This window comes from Danio rerio, chromosome 10 (genome assembly GCF_049306965.1).
Source record: "Danio rerio strain Tuebingen ecotype United States chromosome 10, GRCz12tu, whole genome shotgun sequence".
Taxonomy (NCBI): domain Eukaryota; kingdom Metazoa; phylum Chordata; class Actinopteri; order Cypriniformes; family Danionidae; genus Danio; species Danio rerio.
In genome coordinates this window covers 47,906,625-47,923,644 of record NC_133185.1, presented here as the reverse complement: position 1 = coordinate 47,923,644, position 17,020 = coordinate 47,906,625, and the positions used below count along the sequence as shown (strand labels likewise).

At 38.8% G+C, this 17,020-nt stretch overlaps 1 protein-coding gene and 1 long non-coding RNA gene across 9 annotated transcripts in view; both read right to left on the bottom strand.

Annotated features, from left to right (window-relative positions):
- LOC141376476 (uncharacterized) lies at nucleotides 1–5,371 on the bottom strand. Its single transcript, XR_012386605.1, has 3 exons — nucleotides 5,198–5,371; nucleotides 5,004–5,083; nucleotides 1–1,677 (listed from the first exon to the last, which is right to left on the bottom strand). It is a non-coding gene; the product is annotated as an uncharacterized lncRNA (long non-coding RNA).
- A 5,285-nt stretch (nucleotides 5,372–10,656) lies between these two features.
- fgfr1b (fibroblast growth factor receptor 1b) overlaps nucleotides 10,657–17,020 on the bottom strand; it is a 75,550-nt gene continuing 69,186 nt past the window's right edge. For 4 of the 8 annotated variants that reach the window (XR_012385952.1, XR_012385953.1, XR_012385954.1 and 1 more), the window contains 3 exons: nucleotides 15,796–15,901; nucleotides 12,161–13,915; nucleotides 10,657–11,785 (listed from right to left, as the gene is read on the bottom strand). Coding sequence is in view for 4 of the 8 variants with exons in the window: in XM_021479189.3 (XP_021334864.1) it covers nucleotides 13,742–13,915; nucleotides 15,796–15,901 (280 nt within the window). In the remaining 4 variants the exon portion in view is untranslated. Of the gene's footprint in view, nucleotides 13,916–15,795; nucleotides 15,902–17,020 lie in introns of all 8 variants that reach the window. The other 4 variants (XM_021479189.3, XM_005169218.6, XM_009305665.5 and 1 more) reach the window with 2 other exon arrangements.

Sequence of the window (17,020 nt, the reverse complement as noted above, 5' to 3'; positions counted from 1 at the left end):
TAGTAAAATTAGGCTACCTTTTAATTTATTTAAAAATAAGTTACACAAGAGTGTTCAAAGAAGAATGAATTTGTCCACAGAAACATGAATCCAAATGGCCAAAAAAAAAAAAAAAACACACATTTAGGCTCTTCTGCAGAGTTTAATGGAATGTGAGGAGGACAGGGTGGAGGTGGTTTGAGCTGGTCTGGTGTCCAGACTGGGACCGGACATGGCCACACTCTTCCAGCTGCCCATCTGAACCCGCAGACTTTTTAAGCCAAAACTGTGATCATCTAACCATTCTGACTTCTAGATCAAATATTAATTTTTAAACTCATAATTATGATGATATACTAACACTTTTGTAACTGTGCATATTTGATAATATCCTTTGATAATAAGAAGTGGAAAAAGAAAACACAATTAAGTCCTATTTAACATCTGCATTCAAACCAACACTCAAAGAAGTATTGATGCTGCTTGACGAAACTACCCATTTAAAAATAAACCCAACCAACACAATGTTTTTTAGGGACAACTTAAACGTTTTATGTTCAGTTCACAAATGTTACTACACTGAAAAAATGTATGCTGGGTTCCACACAATTCTTTTATGTTATCCCAAAACAAATCGAGTTAATCATTTTTTCCAAACTGAAGTGGACTGAACATAAAACAATTAAGATGTCTTCCTCAAAAAACCTTAATAATTGTGTTATTTCAACAGATTTTTTAAACTTCCAGTTGGATATATACACTCTGCGGCCACTTTATTAGGTACACCTTCCTAGTACCGGGTTGGACCCCTTTTTTGCCTTCAGAACTGCCTTAATCCTTCATGGCATAGATTCAACAAGCTACTGGAAATATTCCTCAGAGATTTTGCTCCATATTGACATGATAGCATCACACAGTTGCTGCAGATTTGTCGGCTGCACATCCATGATGTGAATCTCCTGTTCCACCACATCCCAAAGGTGCTATATTGGATTGAGCTCTGTTGACTGTGGAGGCCATCTGAGTACAGTGAACTCATTGTCATGTTCAAGAAACCAGTCTGAGAGGACGCTTTATGACATGGTGTGTTATCCTGCTGGAAGTAGAAATCAGAAGATGGAGACACTGTGGTCATAAAGGGATGGACATGGTCAGCAACAATACTCAGGTAGGCTGTGGCATTGACACGATGTTCAATTGGTACTAATGGGCACAAAGCGTGCCAAGAAAATATCCACAACACCATTACACCACCACCAGCAACGTGAACCATTGATACAAGGCAGGATGGATCCATGCTTTCATGTTGTTTACAGCAAATTCTGACCTTACGATCTGAATGTGGCAGCAGAAACCGAGACTCAGGAAACGTTTCTCCAATCTTCTATTGTCCAGTTTTGGTGAGTCTGTGTGAATTGTAGCCTCAGTTTCCTGTTCTTAGCTGACAGGAGCGGCACCCGGTGTGGTCTTCTGCTGCTGTAGCCCATCCGCCTCAAGGTTGGACGTGTTGTGTGTTCAGAGATGCTCTTCTGCAGACCTCGGTTGTAACGAGTGCTTATTTGAGTTACTGTTGCCTTTCTATCAGCTGGAACCAGTCTGGCCATTCTCCTCTGACCTCTGGCATCAACAAGGCATTTGCGCCCACAGAACTGCCGCTCACTGGATATTTCCTCTTTTTCAGACCATTCTCTGTAAACCCTATTGATGGTTGTGCGTGAAAATCCCAGTAGATCAGCAGTTTCTGAAATACTTAGACCTTCTGCTCAATTTAAATATGTAGCTCAAACAATATACTCTTTTTATTGTGTACTTAACAATTTAACCTTATCGATTTAGGTTAGGACAACATGAAGGAATTGTGTGGAACCCAGCATTGTGTATAGTAAATGACATCATTTAGCATGAGAGGAGATGTTTATAACCACACACTTTTCTAAATTAAAAACAAATCCCACTTCCAAAATTCCCAGAATCTTTAGTCCAGAACAGGAGTGGTGCGGTGCTGTTGCCTAAACCGAGAGCGAACAAATAAACATTTAATCAAACCAAGCCACGTTTCTTGATTTGCTCTTGGGTGTTTTGCGGGCAAAAGGAGCACAGGGGGGAAAACTGCTGTAAACAGACAGACGATACTGTCATTATCCTATAAAGTTACATCACAAAGGCTTTAAATATAGTCTTTCCTGCATGGATAATGATTGAGGGAAAAAGCAGAGACTGTAAAGCGACATTTGTGTGTGAGAGAGTGTGTTTATGAGACAATGGAAAAGAATAAAGCCTGTTTTTATAAAATATGAACACCCTCTCATTCTGCACTGGATTAAAAAATATTGTTGTCCTGTTTCTAGTCCAAATATCCAAAGATACTTAAATCAAGAAGTGTTTTCTGGACAAGCAAAAAATACTAAATTGTTTTCAGAAATAATGAGTCAAAATGATGATCCCTCGGTTCCAGCTCGCATCTCAGCCTGCTTGTCAGACATTTCACATTTCACAAAGATCATCATCTTCAGCTTAACCTCACGAAAACGGAAATGCTTGAAGTTTCTGCCAACCCGACTCAGCATCATAACTTTTCAATCCAGATTGATGGGGCAACCATTACTGCGTCCAAATTAGTGAAAAGCCTTGGAGTAACGATTGATTACCAACTAAACTTCTCTGACTACATCTCTAGAACTGCTCGATCTTGCAGATTCACACTCTATAACATCAGAAAGATCCGACCCTTCCTATCTGAACATGCAGCTCAACTCCTTGTTCAAGCTCTTGTTCTCTCCAGACTGGACTATTGCAACTCTCTACTAGCCGGGCTTCCAGCTAACTCTATCAAGCCTCTTCAGCTGCTCCAGAACGCAGCAGCACGAGTGGTCTTTAATGAACCTAAAAGAGCACATGTCACTCCGCTGCTCATCCGTTTGCACTGGCTGCCAGTTGCTGCTCGCATCAAATTCAAAGCTCTGATGATATAATACAGAAAGTATGTTCCGGATTCTGATATTTTCTTACAGTAGTAGTTATATACATTTGGATAAATGGTACATATTTTTAAACTATATATATAAAGTTATAGTCATTAATAAAATAAATTAAGTTATACATATTAATAAAACGTATGCAATCTGCACCCTCGAAATGAAAGTACAAAGACTGCCACCTGGTGGTGCAAAGAGAAAACTTATTGATATGAACTTTTTAGATCGCTTTAGTACAAATTGTGTATAATAGAAATGCACTTTTTAAAGCAATAATGCATTTATGCAGTCATGAACATGTTTTGATAGTTAATATGCCGGTGATTTGATGCTTCACAAAAGTTGCAGACGCCTTTACCAATATGAAAACGCTTTTGTAAACAACCAGTTATTCTTTACACTGATTAAAAAACGGCTACTATAATAAAGAAAATATTTTCTAAATGTGGAACTAAATACATTGATTTGCATTGTGTAACGTTCGCTTGCAGAACGTATTTTGGATAAGTGTGTGCGTTCGTTTGTATGTGGGTGTGTCGTTTCATGCATGTGTTACAGGTACGAACGGCATTGGAGGATCCGCATTTCGTGCTGATGACGTTGGCCGCTGACGCTGGGTTTGCGCCACCAATCGCTGGTTGGCGTAGCATTTAAAAGCCGAGCCCAAACTGCAATGGCGATCTCTCTCTCTCTCTGTCTCTTTCCTTCTCGCTCTTATTCTTTCTGTGGGTCTCTGTGAGGACAGTCTCTCTTGCGAGGGCTAGTCTGAGAGAATGTGTTTTGCTTGTTTAATGCTCTTGTCTAAAGTTTGCGATTTAATAATGCTTGTGAAATTGTCCAGTTAACTGACATGTTTGAGTGATGCCTCAGAGAGGTGTAGGAGTGAGTAAGTCGCGCGATATACATATACAACACTCAGATTGATATTTTGTATTAGTTCACTAGGTTCAGGAGAATGTGCTGTTTTCTGTATGTTTTGTTTTTAGTTAGAGCAGTTTAGTTAAGACGTTTGGTACGTTAAAGATGTTTCTTTTATGCTTTTCTTTTCATGTTTAGTGTAGTTTGGTGAAAACAGTAACTGAGTTTTGTTATATTTATTTCTTTGATTTAAGCACATTCAACTACTTCCTCTCCCCCCAGGTAATTCATTATTTAATCATTGTAAATATTTTTCTTTCACTGTATAATATATTTTCACTGGTTTTCATTGGATATATGGGCAATAAATAATTGCAGTGTTATTTGGTTTTCAGTTTATTTCTTTCTCCATCCGCTTGTCACACACATTAAACTAAAGTATGTTATGTCATTTACTCCTAGTTTAATATTAACATCTAAAAGGACGTAACAATTGAAATACATGATGAATACACTTGACACATGAAAGTGTAAAGCCTGCAGCTCACAACAAATGTGGAAGGTTATTGCGTGTCATATTTAACAAGCCGTTTACTGCTAATTTGAATGTAATTTTGCTTACATGGATAATTGAATATTAATCAGATGATGTCATTACGCTGCTGTGCTGTCAGCCAATCGTTGCATTGCTGATCATGACTTCGAGGATCAATAGATCTGTCCTTCACAACACACGCAGCGATCTCAGATCAGTTTATTCAGACATTTTAATCTGATTCGCGAACTCGTTTGAAGAACCAAATTAGCAAGAGATCAGTTATCAAGATTAAAAGATCCAGGATCTGCCAAATAATCTTAGATCATTTAAGTGAGGTACGAAGAACGCACCTCAGGACTGAGGTTGATTAACAGATTTTTGCAAACAAATAAATAAATAAAAAAATAAACATTTATCTGACGCATTTTACTGCAGTTTAATTCAGTGGATGTTTTCATCCCTAATATAACAAAAGGGTGGTAAATGTAAACAGTGCACAAGGGTTGAAAAGACTAGTAAAACCAATTAATCATTTTTCAGTGCAGAAGAAAGAAAGTCAAACAGGTTTGAAACAACTGAGCACATTTTCACTTTTGGGTGAACTATCCCTTTAAGAAAAAGCGTCTGACCTGAGCAGGTCGACATTTCCTCACCTTGTCTAACTTGAAGTCTCGGCTCGGCTCTTCTTTCTTTGTATCTGAGGCGATAAAACTCGTGTGTCAGCTCATCAGTCCTGTCGTAAACACACACAGACACTCAAATAAGCAGATGCCCCGACACCTCTGACACTGAACGCAGGAGAGTTTGGAGAAATAAACACACTGAATGACAGTGTCACAACCAGCACCTGAGGGGAAAGACGAGGCCGACAGCTCTCAAAACACTCCGTGTGTGCAGGGAATGAGGAAAACTTGGACTATCATCCCTAAATCAATCACTAAACCACACAAGCATCGTTATTATATAAACAAGAGAACCAAATGTGTTATGAGAACTTCCACAGGTAAAATGCTCGTCACGTGATTAGACATTTCGCGGGAGGCGACATATTTCCTCATCAGGGTTGCCAAGTCCACGAGTTTCCTGCGGAATTTGACTATTTACTTTACAACTTGTCACTGGTTGTTTGTTTTATTCCGCAGGATATCAGGTATACACTGTAAAAATATCTGTTGATAGTAAGCATATCTTTGATTCACAAGTGTTTTCTGTTTATTTATGGTTATGAATTGCATTATGGGATGTTGATCTCTGCTCTGTCGACTTTTGATGGTGAAAATTCAGCTCTAGAGTTTAACAAACTGACTTTTAGTCATATTTTAGTAGTTTGAAGTATTCATTCATCCATTTTTCTTGTTGGCTTAGTGCCTTTATTAATCTGTTGTCACCACAGCGGAATGAACCGCTAACTAATCCAGCAAGTTTTTACGCTTTCCAGCCGGAAACATCCACACACAAACTCACACACTATGGACAATTTAGCCTACCCAATTCCCCTGTACCGCATGTCTTTGGACTGTGGGGGAAACCAGAGCACCCGGAGGAAACCCACGCGAACACAGGGAGAACATGCAAACTCCACACAGAAACGCCAACTGAGCCAAGGCTCGAACCAGCGACCTTCTTGCTGTGGACGACAGCACTACCTACTGCGCCACTGCGTCGCCCAATCAGTTGTATATTTATTCATTTTCCGTCAGCTTAGTCCCTTTATTCTTCAGGGGTCGCCACAGTGGAATGAACCGCCAACTATTCCAGCACATATTTTACGTAGCGGATACCCTTCCAGCTGCAACCCAGTACTGGGAAATATCCATACACGCTCATTTACACACACGCACTCATACACTACGGCCAATTTAGATCATCTAATTCCCCCATAGCGCATGTGTGTTTGGACTATGGAGGAAACCGGAGCACCCGGAGGAAACCTACGAGGTGAGAACATGCAAACTCCATACAGAAATGCCAACTGACCCAGCCCGGACTCGAACCAGCAACCTTCTTGCTGTGAGGCGACAGTGCTAATTTTATCGTGGAAAAACATTTGAGTTGCTTTTATTGAGGCTTTGGTAACAACTCTAAATCTGCACTTTAAAAATGCTGGATAAAAAGTGAACTCGATCCATATCACAAGCCCAATAATCATGATCTGTCTTTACATACTCTATGCTAAGACTTTAGCCTACAGCTGGGTAACGTAACGCTTTTATGGAGCCCAAACAATCACATTTGTTTGCTCGAATGTTTATCTAAAGGACAGCAGTGTCGCTATGAGAGCCCTGGAGTGGTTTATTCAGGACTTTGGTTGACCATCTGTCAGAGGTGATAATAGCTGATGGCTAATTACACCTCATGGCTCATTAGCCGCTCATAAAGGCAGGTGTGTGTGTGTGTGTGTGTGTGTAGATCACTGTCAGCTTTTGCAGCGGTGCAGAGGAACAAACACACCGACAGATGTGATGCTGGACGCCTCCTTTTTCCAGCCATTAATACAATTATGAGCCTGTCCTGCCAAAGCAACAGGATAATGGAGAGAGAGAAAAGACAACGATGCTGAAAGGGTTCTGATAGATTGTGTACATTAACACCTTGATATACAAGGAGCGTGTGTCTCTATTGTTTTACATTGGTTTTTGCAGTTGCTTGTCTGTCTATCTATCCATCCATCCGTCCGTCCGTCCATCCACCTATCTATCTATCTATCTATCTATCTATCTATCTATCTATCTATCTATCTATCTATCTATCTATCTATCTATCTATCTATCTATCTATCTATCTATCTATCTATCTATCTAGCGTTTTATCTATCTATCTATCTATCTATCTATCTATCTATCTATCTATCTATCTATCTATCTATCTATCTATCTATCTATCTATCTATCTATCTAGCGTTTTATCTATCTATCTATCTATCTATCTATCTATCTATCTATCTAGCGTTTTATCTATCTATCTATCTATCTATCTATCTATCTATCTATCTATCTATCTATCTATCTATCTATCTATCGTTTTATCTATCTATCTATCTATCTATCTATCTATCTATCTATCTATCTATCTATCTATCTATCTATCTATCTATCTATCTATCTATCTATCTATCTATCTATCTATCTATCTAGCGTTTTATCTATCTATCTATCTATCTATCTATCTATCTATCTATCTATCTATCTATCTATCTATCTATCTATCTATCTATCTATCTATCTATCTATCTAGCGTTTTATCTATCTATCTATCCATCCATCCATCCATCCATCCATTCATCCATCCATCTATCTATCTATCCGTCCATCCATCTATCTATCTATTTATCTATCTATTTATCTATCTGTATATCTGTCCATCCGTCCGTATGTCTATCTATCTGTCTATCTATCTCTTTGTCTGTCTTTCTGTCCGTCCGTCCATCCATCCACCTATCCATCCATCCATCCATCCATCCATCTATCTATCTACCCACCCATCCACCTATCCATCTGTCCATTCATCCATCCATCTATCTATACACCCACCCAACCAACCCAACCCATCCATTCATCCATCCATCCATCCATCCATCCATCCATCCATCCATCCATCCATCCATCCACCTATCCATCTGTCCATCCACCCAACCCATCTATCTATCTATCTATCTATCTATCTATCTATCTATCTATCTATCTATCTATCTATCTATCTATCTATCTATCTATCTATCTATCTATCTATCTATCTATCTATCTAGCCTGTCTGTGCATCCATCCTTCCACTTATCTATCTGCCTTTCTCTGTCCATCCGTCCGTCTAATTATTCATTTATCATTTTATCTGTCTGTCTGTCCATCCATCCACGTATGTATCTGCCTTTCTGTATGTCTGTCCATCCATCCATCCATCCATCCATCCATCCATCCATCCATCTCCGTCCGTCTGTCTACTTATTCATCTATCTGTCATTTTATCTGTCTGTCCATTCATCCATCCACTTATCTGCCTTTCTGTCTATCATCCATCCATCCATCCATCATCTATCTATCTATCTATCTATCTATCTATCTATCTATCTATCTATCTATCTATCTATCTATCTATCTATCTGCCTATCTTGTCCGTCTGTCTACTTATTCTTCTATCTATCATTTTATCTGTCTGTCTGTCCATTCATCCATCCATTTATCTATCTGCCTTTCTGTCTGTCTGTCTGTCATCCATCCATCCATCCATCCATCCATCCATCCATCCATCTACAGTATCTATCTACAGTATCTATCTACAGTGTCTATCTACAGTATCTATCTACAGTATCTATCTATCTATCTATCTATCTATCTATCTATCTATCTATCTATCTATCTATCTATCTATCTATCTATCTATCTATCTATCTATCTATCTATCTATCTATCTATCATTCAAAATATCTTTTTGTATTCAACAGAAAAAATAAACCTCAACAGCTTTGAAACAAGTAAATGGTGTATAAATGATGACAGAATTTTCCTTTTTCATGTATGTGAATGTCCCTATAAAGAGATCGATCTATACATGTCTGTCTTGCGCATTTTCAGATGTTAGAGATGTTAGACTGCCGTACTGAATTCTGCTGGAGAACTGCTGTACATCCATCAGAGATCTAAAGACTCGCCAAAGTGCTTCAGCTGTCTTGTTTCTCCGCCGTGAGAGTTTTTCCAGCTGATATATAGCCTGACGCTGGGCTGTTTGGCTTTGGTGTTGGCGTGGTTAATCGATGAGGGGACGAGTGTTTTCTTCTCACCGTTAATCATGCGCTGCAGCTTTCAGCATTTCAGCAACATCTTACACACATCTGCCCTTCCTACAACCTCTGAAGCAGACAAACACAAGAGATGTTTTCTTCGCCTGTCATTTATTTTCTGCGTGCTTGAGCTACAAACAAGCATGCATGATTTTTTTTGTTGTATAATATATTGTCAAAGAAGTGATATTATTATAAAAGTGATAAAATGTATGTGTCATCAGAGGGGGAAAGCCCCGCCCACTAGTCGCCATCTCTCCCTTCGTTGTTTTTAAATCTGCCACTATGCTGACACACAGGCATTTGTAGCTCCGCCCTTTGCTTTCAGGAGCTCTGATGTGGAGGCTGAAGTATGAGAAGGACATTTACATTTAGTCATTTAGCAGACGCTAAAAGCGACTTACAAATGAGGACAAGGAAGCAATTTACACAACTATAAGAGCAACAATGAATAAGTGCTGTAGGCAAGTTTCAGGTATGTAAAGAAAGTGTAAGAAGCAAAACATTAGTAATTTTTTTATTTATTTATTTTGGTAGTTAGTGGAGGAGCCAAAGAGGGAATTGCAGATTAGGAAGGAAAGTGGAGACTAAATAGTTGAGGTTTTAGTCGTTTCTTGAAGACAGCGAGTGACTCAGCTGTTCTGATTCAGTTAGGGAGTTCATTCCACCAACTGGGCAGATTAAATGCGAGAGTTTGGGAAAGTGATTTCTTCCCTCTTTGGGATGGAACCACGAGGCGACGTTCATTCACAGAACACAAGTTTCTGAAGGACACATACATCTGCAGAAGTGAGAGCAGATAATGAGCAAAGCCAGAGGTCGCTTTGTAAGCAAACATCAGAGCTTTGAATTTGATGCGAGCAGCAACTGGCAGCCAGTGCAAACGGATGAGCAGCGGAGTGACATGTGCTCTTTTAGGTTCATGAAAGACCACTCGTGCTGCTGCGTTCTGAAGCATCTGAAGAGGTTTGATAGAGTTAGTTGGGAGCTCGGCTAGTAGAAAGCTGCAATAGTCCAGTCTGGAGAGAACAAGAGCTTGAACAAGGAGTTGACCTGCATGTTTAGAAAGGAATGGAGCGCTGTCCTGCTGGAGAATCTGCCCTCTCCTGTGGTTTGTAATGTAATGGGCAGCACAAATGTCTTGATACCTCAGGCTGTTGATGTTGCAGATCTCCCGCACGTCCCCATACTGATTGTAACCCCAAACCATGATTTCTCCTTCACAAAACTTGACTGATTTCTGTGAGAATCTTTACCATGTGGGGTCCAGTAGGTCTTCTGCAGTATTTGTGATGATTGGGATGCAGCTCAACGGATGGTTCATCAGAAAAATCCACCTTCTGCCACTTTTCCAATTGATCAACTAGAAGTTGTTATTATTTGTTGATCTCACAACTGGGATCCACGACAAGACTTTTGTCAGGTAGTGTACTCTATATTTCCTCATAGAAAAAAAATTTAGGTCATACATAGATATATTGATTATTGCAACAGACAACTACAAACACAAATGCAAGCTTCAGCTCATTATATTTTATATATAACTTTTTTATTTATATTCCCACAGGAAAGGCAATATCAGTCACCTTTATTGACAGCCTGAATATAAGTGCATGGCCACTGCCTCAAAATTCACATCATCAACAATCGCACAAGCATCATAACTAACTATCACTGACCCCATCGACATAAACCCTGTCATTCCAGAGTCTGTCCTACAACAAACCACAGACATGCTAAGCTTTTAAATTGGTGCTAACAGATTGTCAACCACCAAACGAACGGTAAACCGGCATACATTTATTCCAGCTGCTTAATATTAATAGTTATTAAACATTCATCCACACTAGAATTTAGCAATGCAAGACACCAAATGAACAGTAACTAAATGCATGCATTGAGTAACGTTTCATTTGTAGCTTATTTTAACAATACAGCAACTCCCACCAACGAATACACCATCGTTAATCTTTTAGTTCAGTTTTAGCCAAATTTCCACATTAAATCACAGCCAGAGTATGTCAATTTAAGTGTGAGGTGTGTCATTTGAAATCTGCCATTGGTTGAGCCAATAGATGACCCCGCCCCTTATCACACAATTGGTCAAATCCAGTGTAGGATACTATACCAAAGTTGCCGACTGTACCCAAAAGCTGAGAGGACTGGGGGAGTGGGGCGAAATTAGGAGGGTGTTAATTGAGATGGGGTATGTAATAATGAATGTAACTCTACTATGGACCGGGTTTCGGGCAGCTGTGGCGATCAGATACTATATCAAAGTTACAGATCAGGAAGTGTTACAGACTGTACCAAAAAGCCAAGAGGACTGGGAGGGGGGGGAAATTACAGGGGTGTTGGTTGGAATAGGGTTTGTCTAAGTAAAACTGGGGGTGGGGTGGTGGGGGGGTAGGCAGGTGTGGACCAGTAATGCTTGAGGTGTTAGTACTGTACTATGGACTGGGTTCGGGCGGTTGCGGCAATCGGACACTATACCAAAGCTGCCGACCTGGGGGGGGTTACAGACTGTACTAAAAAGCAGAGAGGTCTGGGGTTGGGATGGGGTTAGTCTGAGCAACTCAGGTGAGAATCGGGGGGGTGGCAGGTGTGGACTGGTAATGTGTTTGTGTTGTTAGTAAGTGTACTATGTATCGGATACTATACCTAAGTTACACACCCCGGGGGTGTTACAAACTGTATTAAAAAGCTGAGAGGACTGGGAAACGTTGTTGGTTTGGTGTTGGTTGGGATGGGGTTTGTCTGAGTAACACAGCTGAAAACCGGGGGGGGGCAGGTGTGGACTGGCGATGTTTGTGGTGTTAATAACTGTACTATGGACCGGGTTTCAGGCAGCCGCAGTGATTAAGCACTATACCAAAGTTGCCTACCTGGGGGTGTTACAGACTGTACTAAAAAGCAGAGAGGTCTGGGGTTGGGATGGGGTTAGTCTGAGCTACTCAGGTGAGAATCGGGGGGGGGTGGCAGGTGTGGACTGGTAATGTGTTTGTGTTGTTAGTAAGTGTACTATGTATCGGATACTATACCTAAGTTACACACCCCGGGGGTGTTACAAACTGTATTAAAAAGCTGAGAGGACTGGCAAACGTTGTTGGTTTGGTGTTGGTTGGGATGGGGTTTGTCTGAGTAACTCAGCTGAGAACCGGGGGGGGCAGGTGTGGACTGGCGATGTTTGTGGTGTTAATAACTGTACTATGGACCGGGTTTCAGGCAGCCGCAGTGATTAAGCACTATATCAAAGTTGCCGACCTGGGGGTGTTACAGACTATATCAAAAAGCTGAGAGGACTGGGGGTTAGGTGAAATTAGGTGGGTTGTTGGTTGGGATGGGGTTTGTCTGAGTAACACAGTTGAGAACCGGGGGGCAGGTGTGGACCAGGAATGTTTGTGGTGTTAGTAAAGGAACTATGGACCGGGTTTTGGGCGGTTGTGGCGATCAGAAACTATACCGAAGTTGCCGACCTGGGAGTGTTACAGACTGTATCAAAACTTTAAGAGGGTCGGCGTCAGTGGTGTAGTGTTTAGGGCGTAGACACATGTCCACAGCGACCCAAGTTCGATTCCGCCTTGTGGTGCAATGCCGATCTTTCCTCTCTCTCTGGTCCCTATGCTTTCCTGTAAATTCTCTCTACTTTCCTATCCAATAAAGGTACCCCCCCCCCCCCCCTAAAAAAAATTAATAAAAAAAGGTTAAGAGGATTGGGGTAATTGAGGGGGAAGGGTCAGTTGTGGACCGGTAACGTTTGTTGTGGCTGTGGAGATCGGATAATATCCCAAAGTTGCAGACCCAGGAGGGTAACAGACTGTACCAAAAAGCTGAGCTTGGTGGGGGTGAAATTACAGGAGTTTTCTGGGAGAAATAAAATGGGAGGATGGAGGTGGGGTTAGTAATTGGGGGGGGGTGCTTATGATCACGCGAAGCAACGACCCCCGTCCGCTACACCACTGCTCAGAATGACTCCTATATTTAGGAAAGGAAACCATCCGTCACACACTTCACAAAAGGATGCAGTATAAGTTGGCGGATTGGAGCGCAGCAATAATCATGTGAACACGTACAGATTAGACTATTAATTAACCAGTAACTCACTGGAATGGTTATAACTTGCTATAAAAATTAATAATTCATTAGGGACCAAAGAGATTTCATTGCAAAACTATGGACATATAAAAGCAACGACAAAAACGTTGCGCGTCATGATTCCAGCTGGATCATTCCTCTCAAACAAACAAACAAACAAAAAATAAGCGAATAAACAAGCTCATACAAAAATAATAATAATTATAATAGTCATATAAAACAAAATAGCGTCTATATCATTTCATATTTGTACAATTATCCGCATTTACAAAGCCAGCATACTGTACTGTTTAACACTTGCCATTAATTCTCCAATAAAAAAAGCACGGTTTTCCTTCAGTGATGCTTCTGGGACGTCCTTCTGAAGGATCAGCAGCGTATAATCGAGATCCAGATCAGTCTTGATGTCCAGAGTGTGTTTGTCCTGCTCTTTAATGTCCCCAGGCTGAACTCTTCAGTCTCTGAGCCTGCAGTTTACAAGTCACATATACATATAGGTATTTGAGGAGATGGAGGTCCAGCTCAGCGTTTTTTGAAGGAGCGCATGGGTTGTTGTGAAGGAGGGATGCAGGGATCTTCAGGTCCGGGTTCTTGCAAGAAAACGGAGTCTTGCTCGGACGAACATGTGGAGCTGCGTTCATTCAGGATGACCTGAGAGTACATGGGCTCCAGCGGCACCGACAGCTCCAGATACTCCTGCAGGACAAACACTCACATTAATACACTAATATGATGGTATACAGTTACAGTATTGGGTAAAAAAAAGTTATATATTACTATTATTAATATATTAATATCATATTTAAGCCTATCATATGCTTGCACACACAAAAATAACACAAACGCTGCATCCCTATTCACATACTATCCATTGAAAACAGTATTCGAATGAAAAATGAGTGTGTCCCAAGCCGTAAAATGCTAAAAAGAGGAGCATGCCAAAGATTCCTGCTTGGTCTACTGTTTTCGTAGAACCGGCTGAACTCCAACTGCTAATATAGTCCACAATATATTGCGGGATGGATGGGAATTCGATTAGAACTACAGTGTGAAGAAACTACAAACATGGTGGATGTGCGAGACCACCTATCAAGTATTGGGGCTTTGGTAAAGGTGATTGTATGACTTTTAAATAACATCTAACCTACTGGATATGCCTCTGCACCCTCTGAAAACACAATTATACAATATAATAACGTAGTAATATTACGTTTGGTGCAGCCATGGCACAGCAGCAGAGTTTCTTGACTCTTACGCCAGAATGAAAGTATAGTTTCTAACAACATTGGCCAAGAAAATAGATTATTAATTTTTTTTATTACAATATAGAAGACTCTTTTTGGACTTTATGGAATGAAATGCTAATGGTCTAATCTGATTTAATTCATTATGCTAAGCTAAGCTAAAAGTGACCCCGCTAGAACAAGAAATAGGCTGAATGGACTGAAAAGCCAAGCGTTTAACACTGGGAGACTTGTAAGATGAGTCTTTTTCAAGAAAAAGTGGAGTGTTCCTTCAACTTCTGAAGACTGAAGACATACTTTTTCGATGACTTTTAGGGTGTAATACAAGTAGGCGAATTGATATGCACCATTACTTTCTTTAAAACTTAACCCAGCAACACATTTAGCAACACATTGGGACTTTAGAATGTAATATAATACTTGCCCCCAACACTGACAGTTGAAAACCAAACGATTAGCTCTTTTGTGAAATTTTAATTAGCTTTTAATCATTTCCCAAGTGCTGTTTTAACAGAGAAGATTTCTTTGAACACATTTTTTAAGGTAATATTTTTTATAACTAATACATTTTCTACTAATTAGTTATTTTGAGGATACTAGTATTCAGCTTAAAGAGCCATCTAAAGACTTAACAAACTAGGTTAATTAGGCAAGTCATTGGACGACAGTGGTGTGTTCTGTAGCCAATCGGATGGGGGAGGGGGGGTGAATAATAATGCCCACAGCAGTTTTTACATTTCTATCATTTATTTATTTTTATTCTAGCCAGACTAAAAGAAATAAGACTTTCTCTTGAATAAAAACATAATGAAAAATGTTTATCATTCGGAAAATACATGGAAAAAATAATTTAAAGGGCCCTAATGAGGGAGAGATGGTCACTAGTTGGCGGGCTTTCCCCCTCTGATGACGAGTAGAAAGAGAGAATGTCAAGTCTGATTATAGTCTGTGCAATAGCGTTGTGGTTAGTGAGCCGACATATGTTGCAGTAGCACCTCAGGGCATCCCAAGTTCGAATCCCGCCTTGAGGACATTTCCCTACCCTCCCTCCCTCCTTCCCTCCCCCTCTCTCTCTCCAACTTGGCTTCCTGTCTCAAAACTGTTCTATCTTTTGGCAAAAAGGCCAAAAATAAATCTAAAAAACACCAAAAAGTCTGATTATAATAAACACAATTAATGCATCTTTGCCATTAGAAGCTGGCTATATTCACACACAGCTGCCACACAATCAAATACAAATTTTTGCATAATAGATGCTCTTTAAAATTCAGGAAGGTTAAATATTGTGTATTTAACTGTATGAGAATTGATTTGGAGCTGGATGTTTCTTACCTGATTTGAGATCAGGGACAGGGTGCGATCCAGGTCTTCTACCAGCTGTTTAAATGTTGGTCTCTGTGTTGGAACCGCATGCCAGCAGTCCTTCATCATCAGATATCTGAATTTAAAAAAATAAATAAATTGCACAATGTTAGAGAGTAAGCGATGATCAGTGTTTGTTTTTCTGGTTGTGCATAAAGTGTTTGAGTACTTTAATTAAAATAAAGAAAATTCTGCTTAAAGGGACAGCTTAAAAATGAACATTTATTCACGTGTTTCTAACCAGTTTGAGCTTCTTTCTTCACAACACACAAAGTGATATTTTATATAATGTTGGAAGCCTGTAATCATTAACTTGCATTGTATTTTTTTCCTACTATGGAAGTTACGGGTTTCCAGAATTTTTTTTTTTTTTTTTTAACAGAATAAAAAGAATCTCATGAAGGTTTGGGGTAGACTGTGAGTAAATATTGATTTTGGGATTGATTTCACTATTGCTTTAATTAAAAACAGATTTTTAAAACTTATTTCAAACATATTTATTTAAATGACAGATATTTTAATTGGATTTATTTAAATAATAATTATTGTTATTGTTATTATAGCAATACTAATAATAATAACAACAACATGAAAAAGAACAGTAGTGGAAAGAGTATGAAAGTTTTATATATGTATTTTTTTACATAATATTAATAATTATTAATATTATCATTTTTTATTGTTATTTTTAAAAATTCTACAAAATTTAGAAGCATGTTTAGCCACTAATTACATTGTTGAACATAACAAACAATTATTAAATAAAGTTTTCATTTGTGATAATGTGACAAGAGTGAAATTGTAAAAAATGTAAATAAAAAAAATGTAAATAAAATAACATAAAAATAAGTAAAATAAATAAATAAATAAATTATTTTTTAAAATAATTCTGTAAAAATAAAACCAAACTGTTAGTATAGTGTTTTCTCAAATATAAAAAATATATAAATAACGAAATAAAAAAATAAATACATAACATTTTTTTAATTATATTAAATAAAATAAAAAAATAATTCATTTAGTATGCTTTCATCAAAATAAAATATAATACAATAATAAATAAATACAAAATTAAATTTAAAAAACAATTCTGTATATATAAAAAATTTTAAAAAATTATTAGTGTGTTCCTCAAAATAAAATAAATAAAAAATTAATTAAATTAAATAAATCTGTAAAAATAAAACAAAATGAT